Source organism: Trematomus bernacchii, unplaced genomic scaffold (assembly GCF_902827165.1).
Source record: "Trematomus bernacchii unplaced genomic scaffold, fTreBer1.1, whole genome shotgun sequence".
In the NCBI taxonomy this organism is placed as follows: Eukaryota; Metazoa; Chordata; class Actinopteri; order Perciformes; family Nototheniidae; genus Trematomus; species Trematomus bernacchii.
The window spans coordinates 6,394,190-6,416,526 of NW_022987582.1; the positions used below are offsets into that span (position 1 = coordinate 6,394,190).

Here is a 22,337-nt window from a genome sequence, read left to right on the forward strand (position 1 = left end):
ACACACCCACACCCACACAGAGTCCCAGTTTAAGTGAACACATCTGGCTATACCAAAAGCTAATGAAAATGAATTTTATTGCAGCGAGCAGAATGTTCATTTGCACTGTTGCATTCATTTCATGTTCATTTACGTTCCTGAGGGAGAAAATGAATTAAAGCTATGACAAATACTGGTGTGTTCCTAATTGTCTTAATGAAGGCCATTCATAATTACAGCAGCTCCCTTCATTAACGAGACAATTGAATTATTTTGCTCAACGCTAATTAATTTCTCCAACTATTCTCTTGATAACCTCTTATTAGCAGTAGGGATTGTCTCCTCGCTGTACAGAACATTGACATTTCAGACAGAATATGTCATCTTATAAAATGAGGGTACTATAATAGCTCGCAATATTGCTATACCAATATGTCCCGAGCTTGGAATGCTGCCTAGTTGTAAATCAGAGCGCAGGCACACTTGGATATTCAGTTAAACATGATCACTCGGTGGTCATTTTTCTAATGGAGATCTATCTTCTCTCTTTAATTAAGGTCTACAATATTTTCCAACTTGTGATAACTAAAATTCAACCAATCCAGAAAAAACTGTTAAATAAAGTTGTGCTGCTATGTTAACATAAATGATATGTCATTAGTGTGTTGAAAGATATAATGATATGAACTAATTGTATACAGAGTGCTATGCCTAGTTTTTATAGTTTTTTATTGAGACCAATAACAAAGAACATGATTAGCCCTATGAAACTGTTTCTGTTGTTCATGCTGTTAGCATCTTTAGCTGCTAGCCTATAGCTCAGCTGCCTTTGTGGAAGCAATCCTTTCATCATAGATATATAAAGCAAGTTTAGAAATGTGAATGTGTGTTTAGGCTGTTTCCTGCAAAAGAGGGCAAAAAAAAAAGAAAAAGGATTGCTTAAGTTTTTGTAACAATATTCAGGCAGTGTTTCCGCACAAGTATCAGCAGTTTCTATGATATCAAGCCCTATTTCATACCCTATACACTATGAATACTTGAAGGAAATGCATCTGAGACGTCTGTTAGAGACAATGCATTTTGGAGATGTAACCATAACTTATTTTGGTTTAAAACACATTTACACATGACATCTTTGAGTCAAGTTTTTGAGATGGACCTCTGTGTTCTGATTTTGTTTGTGTTTTGGCAGTGCCCCTCCTGTCTCCTGGAAACCTGCGTGTGTCAGAGGAGTGGTACAACCGCTTCAGAGTCACCTGGGATCCCCCTCAGTCTCCTACAACAGGGTACAGGATCGTCTACCAGCCTATATATGGTATATATAGATACACTTACACACACACACACACACTGAACACACTGAACACACGCTGAACACTGTTAGACAGCTGTTAGTTCTTTATTCTTTTAAGGTAGTATATACTTCGCTCAGGGAGACTGGGAGGGAGCTGGTCCAGACATACTAATATGCTTGTTATGGGAGCCCCCCCCCCAGCAACAGACCTGTACACATGCGAGATGAAAAACAAACTGCTCTCAGTGTTGGTGCTCCCGATATTGACTTCTTAATTTCTCTTTTTAATAAGACGCTTGAGGCATCAAGGAAACGTCAGTGATCCAGAGCTGAAATAAAATGTTATCCTTCTTGTTTTATTTATTTTCTCGAAGCATCATCAGAAGCCCATTTTCACTGTTCTTCTTCTGTAGTGCTATTTGTTTCATCCTAACAAGGCAAGGCTCCCGTATTTTGAGTTTCCATGTCTGGTTTTTGACAATTACTCTAATTTAATTAAGTAGACATGCTGCATTAATCTGATTTTAGGTATACATTTGAAGGTAAATTAATTTCACACGGCTTCTGTTTTCATCGTGAGAATCAATGGAATAAAAAGTGCCTGTGTGAAAATGCCAACAGTTCCAGTGTCTGGTGGGTTGTTAAGATAATTGCTGCTTTTCTTTTCTTGTATTGGTTTTATTACATTTGTGTCTTCAGCCCTTTATTATAGGTATTGATGCAGGATTATGCCTCTTTCCATGTGTTAGGTTCTTCAAGATATCTGTGTCTAGTAAAGCCGACTCCTGTTTACAGCTTTGATGGTTCATTCCTTACATTATTTTGAGAATATTTGCAGGTGTATGTATGAAAAGATTGTGATGCAGCTAACAGATTGGCCCCTCAAAGTTCTGTGTAATATCTTTAACAATAGGTTATTGATTTCAGACTGAGGTCGACAGAAGCAACTTGTATTTTCTGGCATGTCAACAGTCCGTTTTGGCAGCTTAAGCAACAACACGCTGGCACATTATATCAGCTCTGTCTAGCTAGCTTATTAAGTCAGCACTAATATTAGAGCCATTGGGTTTGCTAAAAATGCCATCTCCAACTTTTGGATTGCTAAAGTCTAAGAATCATGTTCAAAGATCCAGGCTAATGCAGAGTGTCCCCTTTTTCACTAGCTAATGATCAATGTAGAGAAAACTGTGAATGTACATTGTGCTTGTATTGCAGTGTAGAGCTTTTACAGTAGTTATCAGTTTTAGAAGTATATTTGATAACATGTTTATATGTGACTCTTAAGTGATTCTAACATAACCCTTTTGGCTGTGTATGTTTTCACCTTTATCTTAAGCAACATGAGAGAAAGCTTGTGGACACTTACCATGTGTATGCATGTAATGCTATCTCGGGGAAATGTTGGCAAAGATGTTCAGAACCGTACAACGTTTCAATTCTTAATTATGAAATGTTTTTGGAATAATACAAATCACAGAAAACTACATTTGGTTTGCATTTGACACTTCTTGCCTGCTTTATTATGTCAGCCTGTGCTCATGTGTGTGTTTCTCAGTTCCAGGACCAGTTTTGGAGACAGTTGTGGGGGAAGATGTGAACTCCAAGATGCTTCTGAATCTACTTAGTGGGACGGAGTACAGCGTTCAAGTGACGGCTTCCTACCCTACGGGACAAAGTGAACCTCTGCTAGTGAACTCCAAGACATGTAAGCAGCCTCTTCTCTATCATATATCTGAGGAACCAGTCCATATTTGTTGTAAGAAAAGGTGTTAAATAGTGGTTATGAATTTTGATTTGGAAATAAACATTTTCCTTCATAGAAATGAAACTCTCTTCCTCGATTGGCACCGTTGACATTGTATAGGCAGGTCTGTAAATAGAAGATTGGAATCTCACTGTTTACTGACTAATAATAAAATAAAGGTTAATGAAAGATATTCAAAATGTTATTTCAGCTTTCGCTGATAATAACTTGGTTTGCTTTTGGAGAATCATGCCAAATTCCCAAATAAGCTTGGGACCATTACCAAGTTTTCAGTCTAAATGCCTCACAAAGGTAAGCGTGACTGTTAGAATGGAGAGGCAGCAGCAGCAGCAGCAGAAAAGCAAACTAGTTTCACGAAAGAGGGAAATGTACAACATGCAAATGAACTACCTGCTGATACCACACGCTCTAATTTCCATTGAGACTTTAGCAAACAGACTGATAGACAGAAGGATATTAATATTTCTCATTCAGCCAGTGAGAACAATCCTTTTTGCATATAGTTTTGGTATCAGTAGGTGCAGTAAGACCTAACGCAGGCTTTAACGTCCCTCACATTTCAAACAAAGAGACTCTGAGAGAGGGAGGAAGTGAGAGAGAGAGATTGACTGTTGATATAGAGCCAAACAGAGAAGTGTATGTACAGCAGGGATATGTATGCGTACATGTACATCCCTATTTCTCTGAACCTATTCTGTCACTATCTATCACCAAACATTTATGTTGTCTTTTGGGCTTACTGTCTCTGGGTGTGTCATGCCTTGCTTTAAAAATCTACTGTTGTCTTTTAGGCTTACTGTCTGATTGGCCGCAAGGGACAGTCTTGAATTGGATTAAAACAAACATACTCTCATTTTAATAGCTCATGAATTTTCCATGCACGTTTATGCAAACAGGGATTGTGTTTTATTTCACAGTTTGTGGGTTGTTAGGCCCTCCAAATGTATGTGCATAAAACAGATTCTTTTCATAAAATGTCCCCTTTAACTTGATGATAAATGTTGAGGAATAAAATGTAACGGGTAAATGTAGAGGGGGTAGTCAATTTACACATTGTCAGCATAGAGAGGGAGATTTCCTTTGAAACACGGGTTGTACTGCAGTGATGATGTGCAATCCTTAATCTGTCCTTTAATCATCCAAATGCAGGATGAGTGACAGGTCCCTCACGCCTTTCTGTCTCTATTGAGTTCTCATAATGAAATATGCTTTCATAGGAAGATAAGGATGAAGTATGAGCCATTGACATGTAGATTCATCAGATTTATACACTCAAACTACCGTACTCACTTTTTCCCTGGTGTTGCATTTTAAGTTCCTGCCTCTACCTCCAACAATATTAATAAGGCTCTTTATAAGATCATTTCCATGCATACAGTACAACATTATCTGAGTTTATAATTTCTTTATATACATTTAATCATTTTCAGATATTGTCCTATGACTCTACAATGAATACACACACATCAGACACAAGCAATTCCCCATGCACTGATACATTTCTGATCACGTTTCTTTGAATTCAGTGTTCAAAGTTGTAATTTACACTGGAGGAACTCTGATTTATTTAGGGAAATTATTTCAGTTATTTGTCATTCTAATAAGCGAGATACAGTAATATATGTCCCTGGATACACTGCATTCCTTGCAGCCTTGTGATGGCAGACTGTGACGTGTAAACACAATAAATTACACATTGTAGCATGCAGCGTAAAATGGTACTTATTGGCACCTCGAGGGCCATTGAATGAAATTAAACTGTTTCCCCTAAATTATGTTTTGTTCAGTTTATATTGAGGTGCTTGCACTCCAACTGTACAGTACATATTTGTTTTCCTCGATTTTCTTGAAACAAACCTTTTTTACTTTGTGGAATTTGCACAAAAATGAAAAAACTAAAAAGGATTACATTATCAGAAACAGGCAGAAGTGGAGAAAATAAATGATGTGGAAACTAACTGATGGTGAGGAGGTGCTGAAGGGAGATGGGTGCAAATATTTGGCTTTAAGTATGACAAGCTTAGCTGTTTCTCTCAGACGTATTTTCTGACATCCCCATATCATCAACCGTGGTTTATATCTGTATTACTCTTTTTTTTTACTTTTGGATATTGAAAACTGTCCCCACATCCTCAGTTCCTGTCACACCCAAAACAGGAAATCAATTCAAGGGTATCCTAAAGCAAATAAAACTGTTAATTAAAACAATGCAAAAAACATGCAAAGCTTAATGTTGTTCAAGAACCGGCCATTTTCCTGTGCAAACCATATGTGGTGCTTATTTAATGTATTGACTACATGTTTAAATGTTCCATATTCATGTCTTGACCTTTATATATACAGTCTATGGTCTTGACATGTATTTATGTGCCTGCTTGTTTTTACTGACTGTATGTTGGAGTGAGTTTTTTAAAATATTTTTGCATATCATTAAATGAAATGATGGGTTGCCATACTGAATGCATTATTCACTTTTATTTAAAATAAGCCATCTGCCATATGGTCCCAGTATAAAATATCCATACACTGCTGCTGGAGCCAAGATTACTTTATACCATCAGCAAATTCTGTTAACGAGATAGAGGGAGGGAGGAGGGGGGGGGCTCCTGGGAGATTTGCTTTCCTGTGGTACTCTGAAATCTCACTACCAAACAAGCTTCAGCTATTTCAATTGCTTGGTGGTGTTTTTGCATTTTGCTGCATCATGATGCCTCATTGTTTCTCCACGAGAGTTAAACAGCGAGCCTGACAGTGACTCATTTTGTCACTTTGTGTGAAGTGCTCTAACACAGCTGAATGTTGTCACAGGAACTGTCAGTATGGAGACATTTCATCCATTTCCACTTTTATTTGGTGCAATGTTCATTTTTCATTTGATGCACAAAGAGATTTGCCACTTGTCTATTTAATGCAGCTCTTATCCTAACTTTTTTAGATTTTGCGTGAGTTATTCACTACCTCGCACTATTGTCAGCCAGTCAGTCAAAGTGACTGCAAATAGCTTTTACACCCAGTAGAGCTAAACTGACCACATTCTAGTCAAAGTAGTTTACCTGATGATATATCTCTGCAAAGTTAGACAAACTTATACCCTTTTACAACCAAAATGAGCAATTATACGTTTTTATTATTATTTTAAATAAAGTAAAAACCCGCTCAAATGGGCCTTAGACTTTCCCAACCTAATTAGACAATTTATTTTCTTCTTGTCATTTGTCCCGGTAATGAATGTACATTTTTACCTTTCCCACTGAAGACAAAAGCCACATGGTTGTAGGTGTTAGTGAGTTTTTTGTCTACTGGGAAAGTGGCTTGAAGAAAGCTTTAGCTGAACCACTAATACGATGTGGAGAATAAAGTCCACATGATCCATGGCTAGAGCAAAGACAGTCAGAGTGCTACTTTTATGTGAGCGAGTGTCTCTTGAGTCTTGGGTCATATAGCGGTTAAATGAACTGGTTGGGGGCGGTCTAACCAGACATGTCACAAAAGCGACAAAAACCAAAACGTTTATGATCATAAAATGTGCCGCGTTGGTTAGAGATGAATGTTTTAGTAATGTTTAACATCAGTTCAGTCCATGTGCATTACTGTCATTCATTTGAAAGGATAGTAAAAACAATTGACCAGTGTTACGAACTTAAACTTTGTTCTGCTGCACGTTTGTATGAAAATGGATTTATCTAAATGGATTTTTCTGTAATCTTTTTGTCTGCCTGCCTCTCTATCTGCAGTGCTCCTGGGTGTCTCTGGCTTGTCGACCTACCAGATACGTCCCATCAGCCTGTGTGTCCAGTGGCAGCCTCTTCTACAGGCCACGTTATACAGAGTCTCCATTCAGTCTACACTCAGTAAGTTCATCTACTGTTGTATGGTCGTCCATGATGCCTGTGTGTGGGCCAGAATTCAACTCTGTTCTTAAAGGTGGTGAAAACTGAGTTCATTTCTTGATTTAGTGCTTTCATTAGATTGGCTTTTTTGTGAGAGCAGTTCTGTCCAAACGGTAACTTTATTGACATAAGGTTATGAATTTAAATTAAGTGTAACTTTGTCATCTTGTTGAAATGTAGTCTGAATCACACTTTTTAACTCCAGTTTGAAAAACTAAGTTTAATTGTTCAGAAACAAGCAGTAATGTTAGAACAGATGCACGCAGTCCACAGATGTTCTCAGCAACGTTTCAGTGTGCACCTTCACTCATCTCAGCACGTTCCCGCGTTCCACGTCGTGAGCACAAGGCTTTCGCCAGATAAGTGACTGGAATACAAGTAAGTCAGTAAATCAGTTTTACATGAGTTGTGATATTTGGTGAGGTGGGCTGGATATGTTTCATTATAGATTTACAGTGTGTCCTTGTGAACATGTCACCACTGTTTATTATTAACAACACAAAGACCAGTCAGCTCAGGACTCTTTGGTTTTGGTTGTGATGGTAACATGTGTGTTGGTTACATATCTGGAGTCATAATGATATGAGCCTCTGAGGAAATAAGTGTTGCATATTTCTCTCACTTTGACATGGCAGTGTTGTACAGAGTCAAGGATATACATAAATCTCTTCATTTGTAGAAAGGAAGGGAGGTATGATATACATCCGATCTCTCCCTAATAACCAACATGAGAGGAAACCGCTTGGAGAATTTCGCCTGTCATCCCGTCGTAAATAAAACGGATGAGAAAGAGTGTTCAGAGAGTATGACCTTTCAAGGTTGTTTAATCATCAGCCCGCTCAGTTCATAAATGAAAAAAAGGGAGACGGAAGAAGAAAAGAAGGAGGGAACAAAGAAAGACAGAAAGACCTTAGCTTTAATATCTACTTAAATCTATTTGAAACAAAACCCTGTCAACAGTAAGCTATTTTGGAGATGGTCCACTCACAGCGAACAGTTTTATTTGTATTTATCCTCAGAGGTTAGTTGGGTGTGCAGCAGGAGTTTATATTATATCTACTGTAAAACAAAACGGTCTCAAATAACAAGAATATTGCCACAATAGAGAAACTGAGATATTTGTTGTCTCTGTTTGCATTATACATCCTCCAATCCAAATATCATGCAGATTTACTGTTTCTCTAAGGTTTAGTTTTCTTGGTGTATAAGCCTGTTGTGAGTTGGATGCTCATTTATTATTTATCTGACCATGAAACAAAACCTTTTGTCTAGTCTATGTTTATTTTTTAAATGTCAGCATGTGTCAAAAGGTCGCATACTAAGCAGATCCAGATGCCTTGTTGTTGGATTTTCACCTACACAAATGCTTCAAGACATTTAAGGTATAGATCTTCTGCTTTGATTTGATAACACCACTATGTGGTAGAAAATTATTTTTATAATGATAGTTCTGGGGCAAATTGGGCCTCCCTAATTCATTTCAGTGAGACTACTGTGTGCACGCAGATCATGTCACACACAGCTCTGGAACAAAAACCAGATCATTTCACAGAGAGATGGCTCTGCTACTGTTGCATGATAAAATGGCACACCACAGACTAATGTGTCTTAAGTCTAAAAGATGAACAAACTAGTAACAATATTTAACTGAGAACATTTCTATGTAAAACAGCTAAACGATTTTAATAGACAAGTTAAGCTTATCTCCTGGCTCTAGCTTCTTAGTGTACAGATATGAGAGTTGTATCAATTTTCTCATCTGACTTTTGCCAAAAAAGTGTGTTGCCTCAAACTACTGTTATAAAAAAGTTAGGTTTCTCTTTCCATAGGTGTCTTATGTTACAAATAAACCTTCATTCAGATCATTAGAGCATTTTGAAAAAGAAAGTGTTTACTTTACAACAAGGTATTATACTAGTAACATAATATGTAAACACAATATCTATGAAATTGCTTTTTATTAGGTGCACCTATTTGGCAAGACAAGTGTATTCTGAGAGAAAAGTACAGAGCAAATGAAATGATCGCTCTGTTTTTTTAATAGATTTTTCTTCAGGATTTCAGTAGATGATTAGTTGTTACTCTTCATTAAAACAAATGTGAGTGTCGGCTGGTAATAGGGTTTGAGACCAAAATAAAACTAATTCTACAGTAAGTGGTTTCTAAACACGTTTAACTATTTACTGTCAGAAAAAAAGGAGGAAGACTTCTCTCTTCCATCTTCCTTCCCTCCCATATCTCTCTATGTATCTGTGTCTCCCTGTCTTCTGCCTAAGCAGCAACTGGATATTCTTGCTGGAGTTAAGAGATTTTGTTTAATCCACAGACAGCCAACCAGCTGCTCAGACACCTTCTCAGATGAAAAGTTCACGGTCTACGTAACAGCTGTTTCCCCAAACTGTATTATTCATGGTAGTTTCCTGTTTGGATGACGAGCTAAATGATAGCTCTAATATAAGAAACACATTAGGAAATAACATCAGGCTAATGAAACTGAAAAATGGCACCTATTAGTACAGTTGTATGTGCACTCCGCAGTGTCCAGATTGTTAATTATTTTATACCAATTTAAATTATTTTAAGAAGTATTTCCTGCGATGCCGTTCCTCTATGGTTTTCATAACAACCACTCAACCGTTGTGAAACTGTTTGCAGTCTGCAATTCAAAGGAACTTGCAAAGAGAAGAGGAAAGAAACTAAAATTGAGATAATTTACGTCATATAATATCCTACTTTTGGTAATCCTAAAACAATGGTTTATTTTTACTACCGATAATGTTATATTAGATTTTACACAGGCAAGCTTTTCAAATCAAATTAGAATTTCCAGATGACATGAGCATGCCTGCAGGACAGTGACATTTTGCTGCATACACCCTGACTGCTCCAATTAAGCTGCTCAGTATCAAATTGTAAACAAATGATTACATATAGCAGCTCCAAGACTTGGATATGATGCAGAACGAGGCAGAAAAGACGGAAATGTGCTCTGTAAATACAGTTAATGTGAAACAGGAGCTTTAGAGGGAATTGAGCTTATTTGTATTGTATGCCTTTTGATCTTGAACTTCATCCAATGTAAGTCCGTTTTTGTTTTGTTGTGTCCTTGCAGATGGTCAGAGGCAGGAAGTGAGCCTGGGAGCTGGTGCTTCCCGACAGTGCTTCTACGACCTCACCCCCGGCAGCCAGTACCAGATCAGCGTTCACACCCAGATGCAGGAAATGGAGGGACCTGCTGTCTCCATCACTGACATGACGTGTATGTTGCAAACGTTTTATACATTGTATTTACATCTATAATGTCCTCATCTCTGTATGTGTAGTAAGAACAAAGACAGACACACACCCACTCAACCCTTCATCCCAGTTTTTCACCACTTATTTTGTTGTCCACTGTCACCTCCTCACTCACTCCTTTCTCTGTTCTTTCTCCCCATACCTAATTTTCCCCGCTGTAGTCTTACCCCTATAAGTTACTGTGCTACCTGTATTTGGTATGTCTCTGTGATTCTCTCTCTCTCTGAGAACATAATGGCTGCTGCTGTAAACGTTTATTGTTCAGCTGAGTAGCCGAGGGGAACCTCACAGCTCACGGGACCAGGAGTGGTCGCTCATAACCTGTGTTATAGAGATTGATAGATTCACACAGTAAAAGTCTTTTAGTGTGGAGCGACAGTAAAGAAGGTAAATGACATCAACAAAACAGCAAATATCACAATAGCAGCAAGCACGTTCTTTACTTATAATCACTTTTGTCACCGTCTTTTGTCAAGTCACTAGTGAAGCTGAAATACCTTTTTTTTTAAAGATTCTATCTACTCTCCTGTAGTTTGTGCCCCTCTCTTAGGGCTGTTGTTGATGTTTTCAAGATGATTCACTTGGTGTACCCTGGTTTGACAGAACCAACTGCTTTCTGCAAAGTAATTGGCTCAGCACCGAGGCATACTTTAACCTGGGGTCTGTTTTTAACTTTAAAAAAGACGGCCCCTGGCCAGAAAGATACTAGACTGATGAGAATAGAACTCTTACTGTCCCTGACTTATAGGCACGGATAGGCAAGAGAGAGCTATAGAAAGAAAGTAAAAAGATCAAATCTGATTGCTGTAAGTAAGTGATGGAAAGAAAGATAAACGGAGTGCAACACAGCAGCTGGGTTGCTTTAGCACACGTAGGTTGTAAGTACAGATTGCACTACAAATCTTTTCTCTGTTAAGGTCCAGAACTCAGCTGGCGAAGGAAGGAAGAAGATTATAAAAGTTTCAGCTGAACAGAAACAGGCTACTGTCTCTCATTGTGTCTGTCAACCGTGTGTGTGTGTGTGTGTGTGTGTGTGTGTGTGTGTGTGTGTGTGTGTGTGTGTGTGTGTGTGTGTGTGTGTGTGTGTGTGTGTGTGTGTGTGTGTGTGTGTGTGTGTGTGTGTGTGTGTGTGTGTGTGTGTGTGTGTGTGTGTGTGTGGTCAGCACATAAACCCAAAGATGGTGCGACTTGTCACTGTCATCATGATTAATGACCTGTCTTGTTTCTCTCTCTCTGTGTGTGTGTGTGTGTTGTCCAGTGCCAGCGCCCACTCTAGCTCCGACTGAACCCCCGACCACTGAGCCCCCTCCCACCATCCCACCCGCTAAAGAAGGTGAGAAAGAAGTTGAAATCACACACACATATTATTCTCCCAGTGTATTCCAGGTGATCTTCTTAGTGATCTAATATTGTTGTATGTTACCTGTGGTCAGCCACATAATATAGTAAAATTAAACATTACATGAGGCTGTGGCTCAATGAATAGTGTGCTGGACTTCGAATCAGGGGATAGCAAGTTCGAGTCCCACTGCAGTCAGCATGTTGTTGTGTCCCTGGGAAAGACACTTCACCCCAAATTGCTCCTGTGGGGATTGTCCACAGTTTTGAGTATGTAAGTCGCTTTGGATAAAAGCGTCTAACAAGTGACATGTAATGTAATGTAAAATTAAACAAAACATTATATTTCAATTAAACAAAGCCATGTGGGAACACTTGATAACTATCACGCTGGGTAAAAGCCAGCTGTCATATGCGGGTCATCAAAAGTGATTCTGCACAAATTGCACCACCAGATACTTGCAATATTTGTTAATTTTTGGCTGAGGTGATAATAACAGCTTCTTTCAACATGACAAATAAGGCAACACTTTTAATCATCGTTCTTTTGAGTCTCAGATCTTGTTTGTTGTCAGTGTATATGTTTGAAAGGGTATTATCATATTAGTAAAGCTTGGCTCGTTTTGATAAAAATAGAAATCAGTTGTCAAGCATGTGTGTGAAACTCTGATTGCATGTATTACCTTTAATGCACTTAAGCAGCGGGTAAAAGGTAATAATTGCGATTTGAAGCAAAAAATATCTGATTTGGACTTTACTTTGTGTGGAAATCGATTTTAAAACATTGATTGACAGTGCAAACTGCCAGCTGTCTGGCATGATTATAAAACAGGAAAGAAAACAGTTTACTTTTAATAAGATAACTTTCTAATGTCACGTCTACTCGTTACACAGCTGTGAACTGTGTTTAGTTTCAAAACATCAACAGTGACCTGGAAGGAACTTTAGAGAGCTAACTTAATCTGGGATGTTACATTTAAGATTAGCAAAAAGAAAAGAAAAGAACCCTTGAACTTGAAAGTCTATGAGTCGTTACATATTCCACATGACTTTATTGTGTGAGCTACACACCAACCACTTTTACAAGATGAAGAAATGTTACTCTAATCCTGGTTTATTAACTAGTTACTTCCGGCTCAGCACAAAACACCATTCTATCAATCGGAATCTGGCCGTGTCGCTTCAACATATAGGGTACAATGCTCTTAATGTCATTCATTTTGTACTTGCCTTGCATTGCCTTACACCTGTGATTGACAGGCGTCGAGCCATGACTCCAACTTCATGCAGATAATGTTTCAATTTTCTTTTACCCAGGAAGCTTTATGAATTGTAAAAAAAACATTTCTTGTAAAGGTCATTGAATCACCGAAAAACTACTGTATCATCTATACATTTTCCAGGAGCAACAAAAAATACATTTTGAGATGAAACAGGTATAACATTCTGACTATGGAGGATGTTTTGAAACTAAAGAGAAAGAAAAGTTACAAAGGGGCTAAAGTCCACAGTGTGACCCTCCACCTTCTCTCCTCGGTTCCTGTCTGATGGTCTCAGGTGAAACAGCACAGCAAACTCCACAGACATGAACCGACACACCTGCTGAGCCCGTCTGTAAGCATCTCTGTCTAAGTTTCTAACCTTTGTCAGAACGATGCCTCCGTCTGTAATGACAAGCAACCTTTACTCAGGATACACCAAAGACAGGGGAGAGTTATAAAGGAGCAGCATGTGTGTGTCTGTAAGGGGCCGAGAGATGGACTCTAAGAACAGGAGGAAGAGAATGAAACACAGTGATGGAGAGGAAGAGAGAAACAGACAGGGATGGGGCTCCAGATAGATAATAATGGGGTAGTAGACAGTAGGAGAAACAACAGGAAGAAAGAAAATCATGCTGTATGGAAGCAGAAATAGTCAATTGTAATATCTTCACAGCTCTTATGAGAGGCAGCCACATAAAACCGTGTAATCAAAACATTTTCAGACTGACCTTTAACTTGACATTTCTGACAAGCATCAGAGCGCCACTTATGAAGTTCTGTAAAAATATTCGATAATAACAGTTGGCTCTAACGAAAAACAATAACACTGGTCGGGAAGGTTTGTATGATTTCCTTTTTTTCTCCTTTCCTTTTATTTTGTTGCGTTTACAATCACAACCACTTTTCCCCATATACAGTGTCGATAAAGTTAAGGCTTTACTTTTTCTCGAGGCTGACCTGGTCCAGAACCGAGCTGGGAATTTAGCGTAGAACTGGAGTTTGAAAACCTGTTAAAACCTAAAAACAACTTTACATTGTTAAAGATTAGCCTGAGAAGAAACCTGTGGGAAAAAGACGGAAAAGTCACTGCTTGGTCAGGAATATGAATGACCAGCTTAAGAAGTCAAAATAATACACATACACATGATATACAACACATTGTGGGGGTTAAAAGCGTCACTTTTAAATGTTAAAACATGAACTCAACTTGTTCTCTTATAACTTTACAATGTGCAAATTAATCTGAGGAACCAGCCTTTGCATATTTACCACTTTGCAGCAGCTATATATTTGCAGTGCTTCATAATATGCATATTTACTCAGAGTCTGAATATATGAGACACCTAATTACCATTCAAGGTATGCTTCGTCCTTTGGAGACCTTCATTCTTTATGAAGTTACTTTTTAAATGCAGAGACAAAATGAGTTGCTGACAAAATGTGTGTATCTCTCATGAATGTCTGCAGTGTGTAAGGAGGCCAAGGCAGACCTGGCCTTCCTGGTGGACGGGTCCTGGTCCATCGGAGACGACAACTTCATGAAGATCACACGCTTCCTCTACAGCACCATGGGATCGCTGGATCTGATTGGACCAGACGGCACCCAGGTCAGTCATGTGACCACACCCACAAGTAATTTTTGTACCTTTAGAGAGGTCTTATGAAGGTCTTCTCAAAGGAAGAGTAAAATACGTGTATCATTTCTCCATTTGTTCCAAATGCATCATTACATGGGGAAAGACTTCTGATTTAAAAATGTTAGAATTCAATGTTTTCTATCTGGGTTTTAATAATGTTACATTGTCTCAGAGGAGTGCTGGTATTCACATTTGTTATTTCTTTTAGTGGTTTTCTTGTCTAGTCTAAAAGTCTGTGTCTGGTGAAAATGACTACAAATGTGCTGAAGGCTTTTAATTTCTGTTTGCTGTGTAATTATTTCCTATTGTTGTATAACTTTCCTTCTGAATTCAGTATGCTTGTGGCAAATGGAATGTAAATCAGATGTTGTTGATTTAGACGAAAGTAACCACACTGAAACTGAAAAACATTATGAAATAGAGAAAATTACATATTGTAGTCTGTGGGTAAAGAACCCATTCATAAAAGAGAGAATGTTGTGAAAAAATATGTATTTAATCATTTTCACATCTACTTTTTGTTAGATCAATCCCCCTCCCCGAAAAAACTAATATTACAAACCACTGCATCATTTGTGATATTTTGCAAGCACAGCACAGTGTGTAAGATATAATAAGATTCACATACTGTATATTCAAAAACCCATTGCCCCTAACTCTGTTACTGCCAACTACTCCTTCTTCTGTCCCCCATCTTTCATATGCTGCAACCCATTTTACATTAAAGTACTCTGAAGTACTTAATTTTCCTTTCAAATTTTAAACAGGCTTTTATGCAGTAGTTAATAGATACATTATATACTGTATGTCCGTCATGGAAGGATGGAGAGTGATTTTATGTCATGGCTGAGATTCTCTTTCTGTAACCTGTGAGCCATTTCTTTCATCTTTGTTGACAGAATAACAAATGACGCTTTTCCCTAAATAATGAATCTTGAACAACCTAACTTTCAACTCATGTTGGTTAGGCTCATGTATTGTTTAAGAAGGCTGCTGCTGTTGGCATTCATTGATTCTGGGGGATGCTTTGGAGCAGAGCTTCACCTAATTTTCTTTGGCAGTCCCTTGACAAATCAGCCTGACCACAGCCTTGTTTCTTAAGAAAAGTTTAGAAAAGAGAGGGGGAACTTTAAACCCCTCGTCAATCAATATTTATTTTCTGGAAAGATTTTCGTTTTAGTTCAGCGCACTGTTCGATTAACTCTGCTCATTTGCTGCCACTGTGGTTGGTGCCAGAATACATTACTTAACTGGCAAGAGTGGTGATCGTAATAAGTCTAGATGCATTAAAAGCTGGAATAAAGTTATGATGGTTCAAACATGACCTAATCCACCATCAACTTGATTCTCCATATAAAATCCACTATGAGCAACACTTTGAATCACATCCCTACGAGCAATATTCCCATCTCCTGTATCAGGTTCATCAGTAATGCCCGGGTGTAACGGTGATTCTCTAGTGTCATTGGGAACTAATTTCTTTGTGCTTCTTGTCTGCATGGCCCCGCACTATTTCAGCAGAGCTCAGCCGGTTCATTTGTCACAATGTAGAGGTGCTGGCTAAACCCTTTTCTTTCATTTGTGTAATGTCTGCTGTTACGCAATTTGCCTCCCTCGGTGTGCCCCCCTCTGGCAGGGGGTGACTGAGAGCAAACCACTGGCTGTAATGTGAGAGAGTTGGCTGTACAGTAAAGGAGAGTTGGCGGGTAAATGTAGGCCGCCATGAGCCAACAACAGCACCATTAGCACTCTGGAGGTAATGATAGTTGTTCTCCCCTTTTAGAATCAGCCAATTAGAGTGATTACAGCTCTGATTTAGGAGTTGGATTTATATTCAGTGAGGTTTTCTCTAGAGTCTTGCATAAACTAAGGCGTTAGTACTCCAGTTAGAAATCATGGTATTTTACTTCACCCAGCACTGACCAGGTTAAAAATAAGGGGAAATCTGTGACCCGTTGCTGCTCTAACCGATTAAACCTTGAAATTGATCCATGAAAATGTCCTTTTCAAACCTTTGTTTTGCAGAAATTAAAAGTGAAAATGAGGTAAGTATTCAGGTTTTGGACCCAAAATGCAGACATTTGTACGGAGCCCCTAAAGGGACATGAAGAAAAAAAAAAAAAAAGAGAGAGAAAGAAAAAAAGTCGGGATAACGGGTTAGTTTCTTGTGAGCACGAGCAACTTTTTTTTTTAGAAAGTTACCGTTGCGCCAAGGAGGAAGTTGAGCACACAGGAGACAACCATTTCATTGCAGACTGTTATGTTTACGTGGGGAAATGACAGTGCATACATTATTTGAGATATATTTCGAACTCAGACTTAATTTTAAGGACATTTTGGCCAGGGGTGTAGAGCTATTTGTTTAATCACCGGAGATTAATGTCCGTGACACTCAGAGTACCTGCTGCCCGCAGCTGGTTTAAAGGGAAACAAACACTCAGAACACACACACACACAGAGCCAGTGGCGGACTGGCCATCGGGACGTTCGGGACAAATCCCGATGGGCCACTAGGTCACTAGCCCCCCCCCCCCCCCCCCCCACCCGTTGACAGTTTACGTGGGCTGGGCTGGGTGAGATTCCCTGGCTGTAGCCCCTGCACAGAGCGGAGCTGAGCAGAGCACACACACACACATCATGCGCCTTGGTGACCGGACATCTCCTTCATAAAACTAATAAAAGGGGGAGTAATCGGGCAGTTCGATGTGTGTGTGTGTGTGTGTGTGTGTGTGTGTGTGTGTGTGTGTGTGTGTGTGTGTGTGTGTGTGTGTGTGTGTGTGTGTGTGTGTGTGTGTGTGTGTGTGTGTGTGTGTGTGTGTGTGTGTGTGTGTGTGTGTGTGTGTGTGTGTGTGTGTGTGTGTGTGTGTGTGTGTGGTTAAAACGTAGCAGCCTGCAGTCACTCTTTAGCTGTTCGAATGAAGGTAAACACAGTGTAGGCGGTGCGTAAAAGCGGTGCTGCTCTTCTCTGAGTTACACGTCCCGCTGCCTCCTGGAGTGACCGCAGGCTGCTACGTTTTAACGAAAATATATCTCAAATAATGTATGCACTGTCATTTCCCCACATAAACATAACAGTCTGCAATGAAATGGTTGTCTCCTGTGCGCTCCACTTCCTCCTTGGCGCACCGGTAACTTTCTAAAAAAAAGTCGGGATAACAGGTTAGTTTCTCGTGCGCACGAGAAACTAACCTGTTATCCCGACTTTTTTTTTCTCTTTTTTTTTACATGTCCCTTTAGGGGCTCCGTACATTTGGCATCATAGTGCTCACATAATATCAATTGAGCTGCTTGGAGTCGTTTGTGGTCTTTATGTTTCATTATGGAAGGATCAGAAACGAATCTGCACAGATGCACACGTATGCCATGATATTTGATGAGCAGATGAAGACTAGATTTGCATTTTCGTTTAAACCAGGGCTCTCCAACACGTTGATCGCGAGCTAGCTCGCGATCAACGTGTTGGAGAGCCCTGGTAGCTCGCCAGTAGCTCGCCAGTAGCTCGCCAGTAGCTCGCCGCTCGATTATCGATTGTAGCGTAGTAAGGTTGCTTCTTGATTTTTCGGCCGCGGCTGGACAATAACGTTTTTTTATTTTAGAATTGTTTCTGTCACACGAATATCAAATTGGTCGCGTCGGTGACTCAGTGATCAAGGAACAGACATGACAGCGGCACAGCGACACCACACATGGAGCAGTCTGCTTTCTCCACCAACACCAGTCCAGAACCAACAGCAGAATGACCCGCTCTCAATCAGGCCCTGTCGCTGCGGCTCAGAGACACACAGGGAGGGATTTGTGTTTTTTGAAAAACACTCGTTATCATCATGTCAGGTTTTTGGTGGATTTAATCAAGTCTTGGATTGCAGAGTATGAATGTCCTCTTGCTATTTTCAGTTCATAAATACTTGTGTAAAGAACATTCACCAAGCAGCACTGAGAATGTCTGCTTTATTTGGTTCTGTTCTACATACCTTTATGAAGCAGCTTTTTCTGACATGAATGTCATGAAATCTAAATACAGAACAAGACTGACAGATGAACATTTAAATGGCTCTATTAGAGTGAACCTAAGTGGGTACACTGCAGCATACACCTGTATGGTGGACTCCATGCAGCGCCATTCATCTCACTAACTGTAAAAAAGAGTGAAATGCTTGAAAGGTGGTGATTAAGGACATTTATGTGAATGTTCAGTGATGTATGTTACTATGTGGGCCATAATAATATGTGAGAAATCTTCGTTTTCTTGGACCTTGCGTGAAGTTAAGATGTTTGATAAGCTTTAGGTATTGCAATTTCACACGTGTACAAAAGTAGCTTAATTCAACTGATGAGGGCTATGTGAATAAATGTAAGCGATGTGATGCAAGTAGCTCTTGGCCACTTTTATTTTTTCAAAGTAGCTCTCAGGTGAAGAAAGGTTGGAGACCCCTGGTTTAAACTATTCCTTTATACCAAATACACAACGAAACAAGTTGGTTAAGTTGGTTTAATTACATTTTGACATAATAGTTGAACTGATTTCACTTATCTGTCTGTGTGTCTGTCTGCAGGTCGCCATCGCTCAGTTCAGCGACGACGCACGGACAGAATTCCAGCTGAGTTCCCATGGCAACAAGGAAGCGCTGTTGGAAGCTATTCAAAGCATCAGATACAAGGGAGGAAACACCAAGACAGGTAAGAGCCGTGTGTCATTGGATTGATGTAATCTTAGCTCAGGCAATACAACAAGACCGGCATATTCAAATCTCAGTTTAATACCTTTATTTAAAAGACTCTTCAACATGGTGACCAATAAGGTCATTTGTTAGCTATTATGGAGTTTTCAATTGTATCGCACACTTTCCCTCAGCAGATAGAGTTGCCTAATTTGTCATTGAGTTGTTGATGTCCAGTCACTCAACCTGTGGTATGATGAAGATCAAGAATGAAAGTACAGGTGTACCGCGTTGAACAACAGCAACAGTATATAAAATCATCTGTTTGCAAGCTCTCACACAGCGCATGTAGTATAATGTACAATTTATATGTGTCCTGTTGTTTGCGAACTACTTCCCAAAAACATATACGTTTTTGGCTTAAACCTTACTTATAAAACAACCGTGCTTAATCATCTATCAGTGTATTAAATAAATAGTAAAGTTTAAGTGAAAACACATGTGCAAAATACAGCGGGATAAATTAGAAAAAATGTTCTCAAAGTTTTCTTCAATACTACAACGTTTTCCTTTAAGGACCTTTTGTCGTTGTTGGCTTGAGATTAAAAGTTCATTCATAACTTTGGAAGCAGCAGCAGTTGTGAAAAACAATCCCAGCACAAATTGAGAAAGCTGCATGTCTGGAGCGTTCCTTCGTTTGTCCAACATTTCATGACCACAAACTCCTGTTGAGAACGACTGTGTGATTTAACAGAAGCTCCAGAACAGCTACTAGCTTTGCCTGAGATTGTTTGTCTGCTATTTTCAAGATCAACAATGAGCTTCAAATATTCTTTCCAACAGAAGAAATCTTTACAGGCAAACTTAAAACAATGTTGTGTTTGGATTGTCTACATGAAGATCAGATACTACAGAGAGGGAAGACTTTAATGTGGGAGCAGGATTCAAGCAGTTCAGGGGCTTTGAATCAGCAGTAACGCTCATGTGAAACTGCCAGCTGGGATAAAACAAACAGGGTGAATGTCAGCGTACAACCTCCAAGCCTTGATGTGTCTTTACCGCTAATGCTGGTTGCTCACAGGACTCTAACCGTCCTAAAGTCTCCGTCTTGGCTCAGTGTCCGCTCAGCGTTATTGTGTCCTTGAGCTTTGCTATCAGCCATTATCTCCCCACTTATCTCTTCCTCCGGCTTCCTCCTCTTCTTTCCTTTGATCAAACTTTTCTGCACTCTTGCCAACCTCCTACTGTCCTCTCCTCCCTTACTTTGCTGCTACTTTATTTTCCTTTTATAAATCCTCTTTTCTCCGTCCTCATTATTGTTACCTTCTTTTTTCTCTCAGCATCCTTCTGTCCCATATTTTTCATCTTCTGTTTACTCTTACATGCATGTTTTCCCATTCCTCCCTATTCCCCTTATACACATACATCAACCGTACCTTCTTACATGATGTATTGCTCACAGGACAGTGTGTGTGTGCCTGTGTGCATGTGGTGCACAGCAGAACAGAAAATAAACCATGACATTTCTTCTTCCCCACACAAAGAGAAAAAGGGGGCGATCCTAGCTCTAAAGGTTATGATAACGCTCACAGATTCACAATATCTCCCTTTTTCCCTTTCTTATCGCCTCTTACCCACATGTACACACATACAAACACACTCCACTGCCTCAGCGTATCATTAATCCTCTTCAGTACCTCACACATAATGCCTATTCTTTAGGCTGTCCGTATTTCCAATAGAGACACCCACACAACTTAAATAAAATAAGAGAGCTGTTTATTCTGTTCAGTTAAATTAATCTTTATTCATGCTTAAGGTTTGATTTCTCCCATCCCTGTAAATCTTGATGCTGAAGCATACAAATAGCCTACTTAATCCATACATACATATATTCTGTACCTGAACCTCCTTACTTGCATCTTACTCCTCTGGTCCATTTAGAGAAAGATCAGCAGTCTTTTTTAGCTTTTACAACTGAAGATTGCATTAAAACCCCAAAATATTTCCTTTTCTTCATTCTCAAACCTCAACTTCTCCTTAGAGACCATCAGGGCCTCACTGGGTCTAATTCCCCCTAACCCAAATAAAAACCTGCAGCTTTCTGTCTCTTTAACTTCGAGCCTCTGGCAGATTTATCTGTGTGGATATGACTGTTAGCCAATAACAAACCCCAGAGCTTGAATTCCTTTTTCATGCTTTTACTGTAAATGACTAGATGAGTTTATATCTGCTGTGTTATACACGCTATATGACATGCTATTTTTAGCAGGGTCAAGAAAACACTTTTGAATTAATGATTTTAAAAATGAATTCAAAGCTTTGCATATTTCAATGTAACGTTATTTTTGATAACATTTGAAAGTTGATTTAGCGTCTTTAATCTAATTTAAAATGTACTATTTTAGATAGCAACCTGCATCACATTTGCTCACTGTTTCTCATCTGGGTGTTGCCCACTAACTCCACTCTATGTCGACAACAGAGCTGCAAGAGCTACCAGTATCTAGACATAAGCCTCTGAGTGGCTTGGGGGGATGACTGATTAAATGTAACTATAGCTTTAAAGTCTTGATATATCTATATAAATGCATACGTGTGTTTATTTATTTGTATATATACGCACATTAATATATATTTACTGTATATGGATACACTACTCTGTGTGTCAGTGCGTGTGTCTTTTCATATTGATTTCTATGTTCAACATGAGTCATTGTGCTAATCCACGACTCTGCTTGTATAGTATTTTCAGATTGAAGAAAATTAAATACATGATTAGCTGAGTTCTTCAGCTGGAGTAATTCAGTTGTGTGAGACCCTGACTCTATTTTCAAGCTTCAAGTCTTTAATGAGTTCAAAAACGGATGTATGAATGGCCCATAAATGAGTTTTGCTGACTATAAAAGCCAATTCAACCTATTCAAAATCCATTGTATACTTTCAACAATGCATTTGATTGTCCAAATGTATTTACTATGAATGTAACTTTCCAAAGGTTAAAGGGTTTCATAGCTCTTGCTTTTTATACTATTCCAGACATAGATGTATTATCACAATCTTCTCCTAGTCATACATATTTTACCTGCTGCCACAAAACAGCCTGAACAAAAGGTCTCCTACTTTATTATATTGCACCTGTAACTCCTGTTGTGTGCTTGAACAGGAGAGATGCTTTCAATTATTTTCACTTTCTTTTAAACTATTCACAGACAGG

The 22,337-nt window shown here is 39.1% G+C and overlaps 1 protein-coding gene across 1 annotated transcript in view; it reads left to right on the forward strand.

Annotated features, from left to right (window-relative positions):
• col14a1a (collagen, type XIV, alpha 1a) overlaps positions 1–22,337 on the forward strand; it is a 119,274-nt gene that overhangs the window by 51,161 nt on the left and 45,776 nt on the right. Inside the window, 7 exon segments of the mRNA XM_034128030.1 lie at positions 1,172–1,294; positions 2,829–2,978; positions 6,773–6,889; positions 10,041–10,187; positions 11,484–11,558; positions 14,293–14,432; positions 19,016–19,139. Coding sequence (XP_033983921.1) covers positions 1,172–1,294; positions 2,829–2,978; positions 6,773–6,889; positions 10,041–10,187; positions 11,484–11,558; positions 14,293–14,432; positions 19,016–19,139 — 876 coding nt within the window.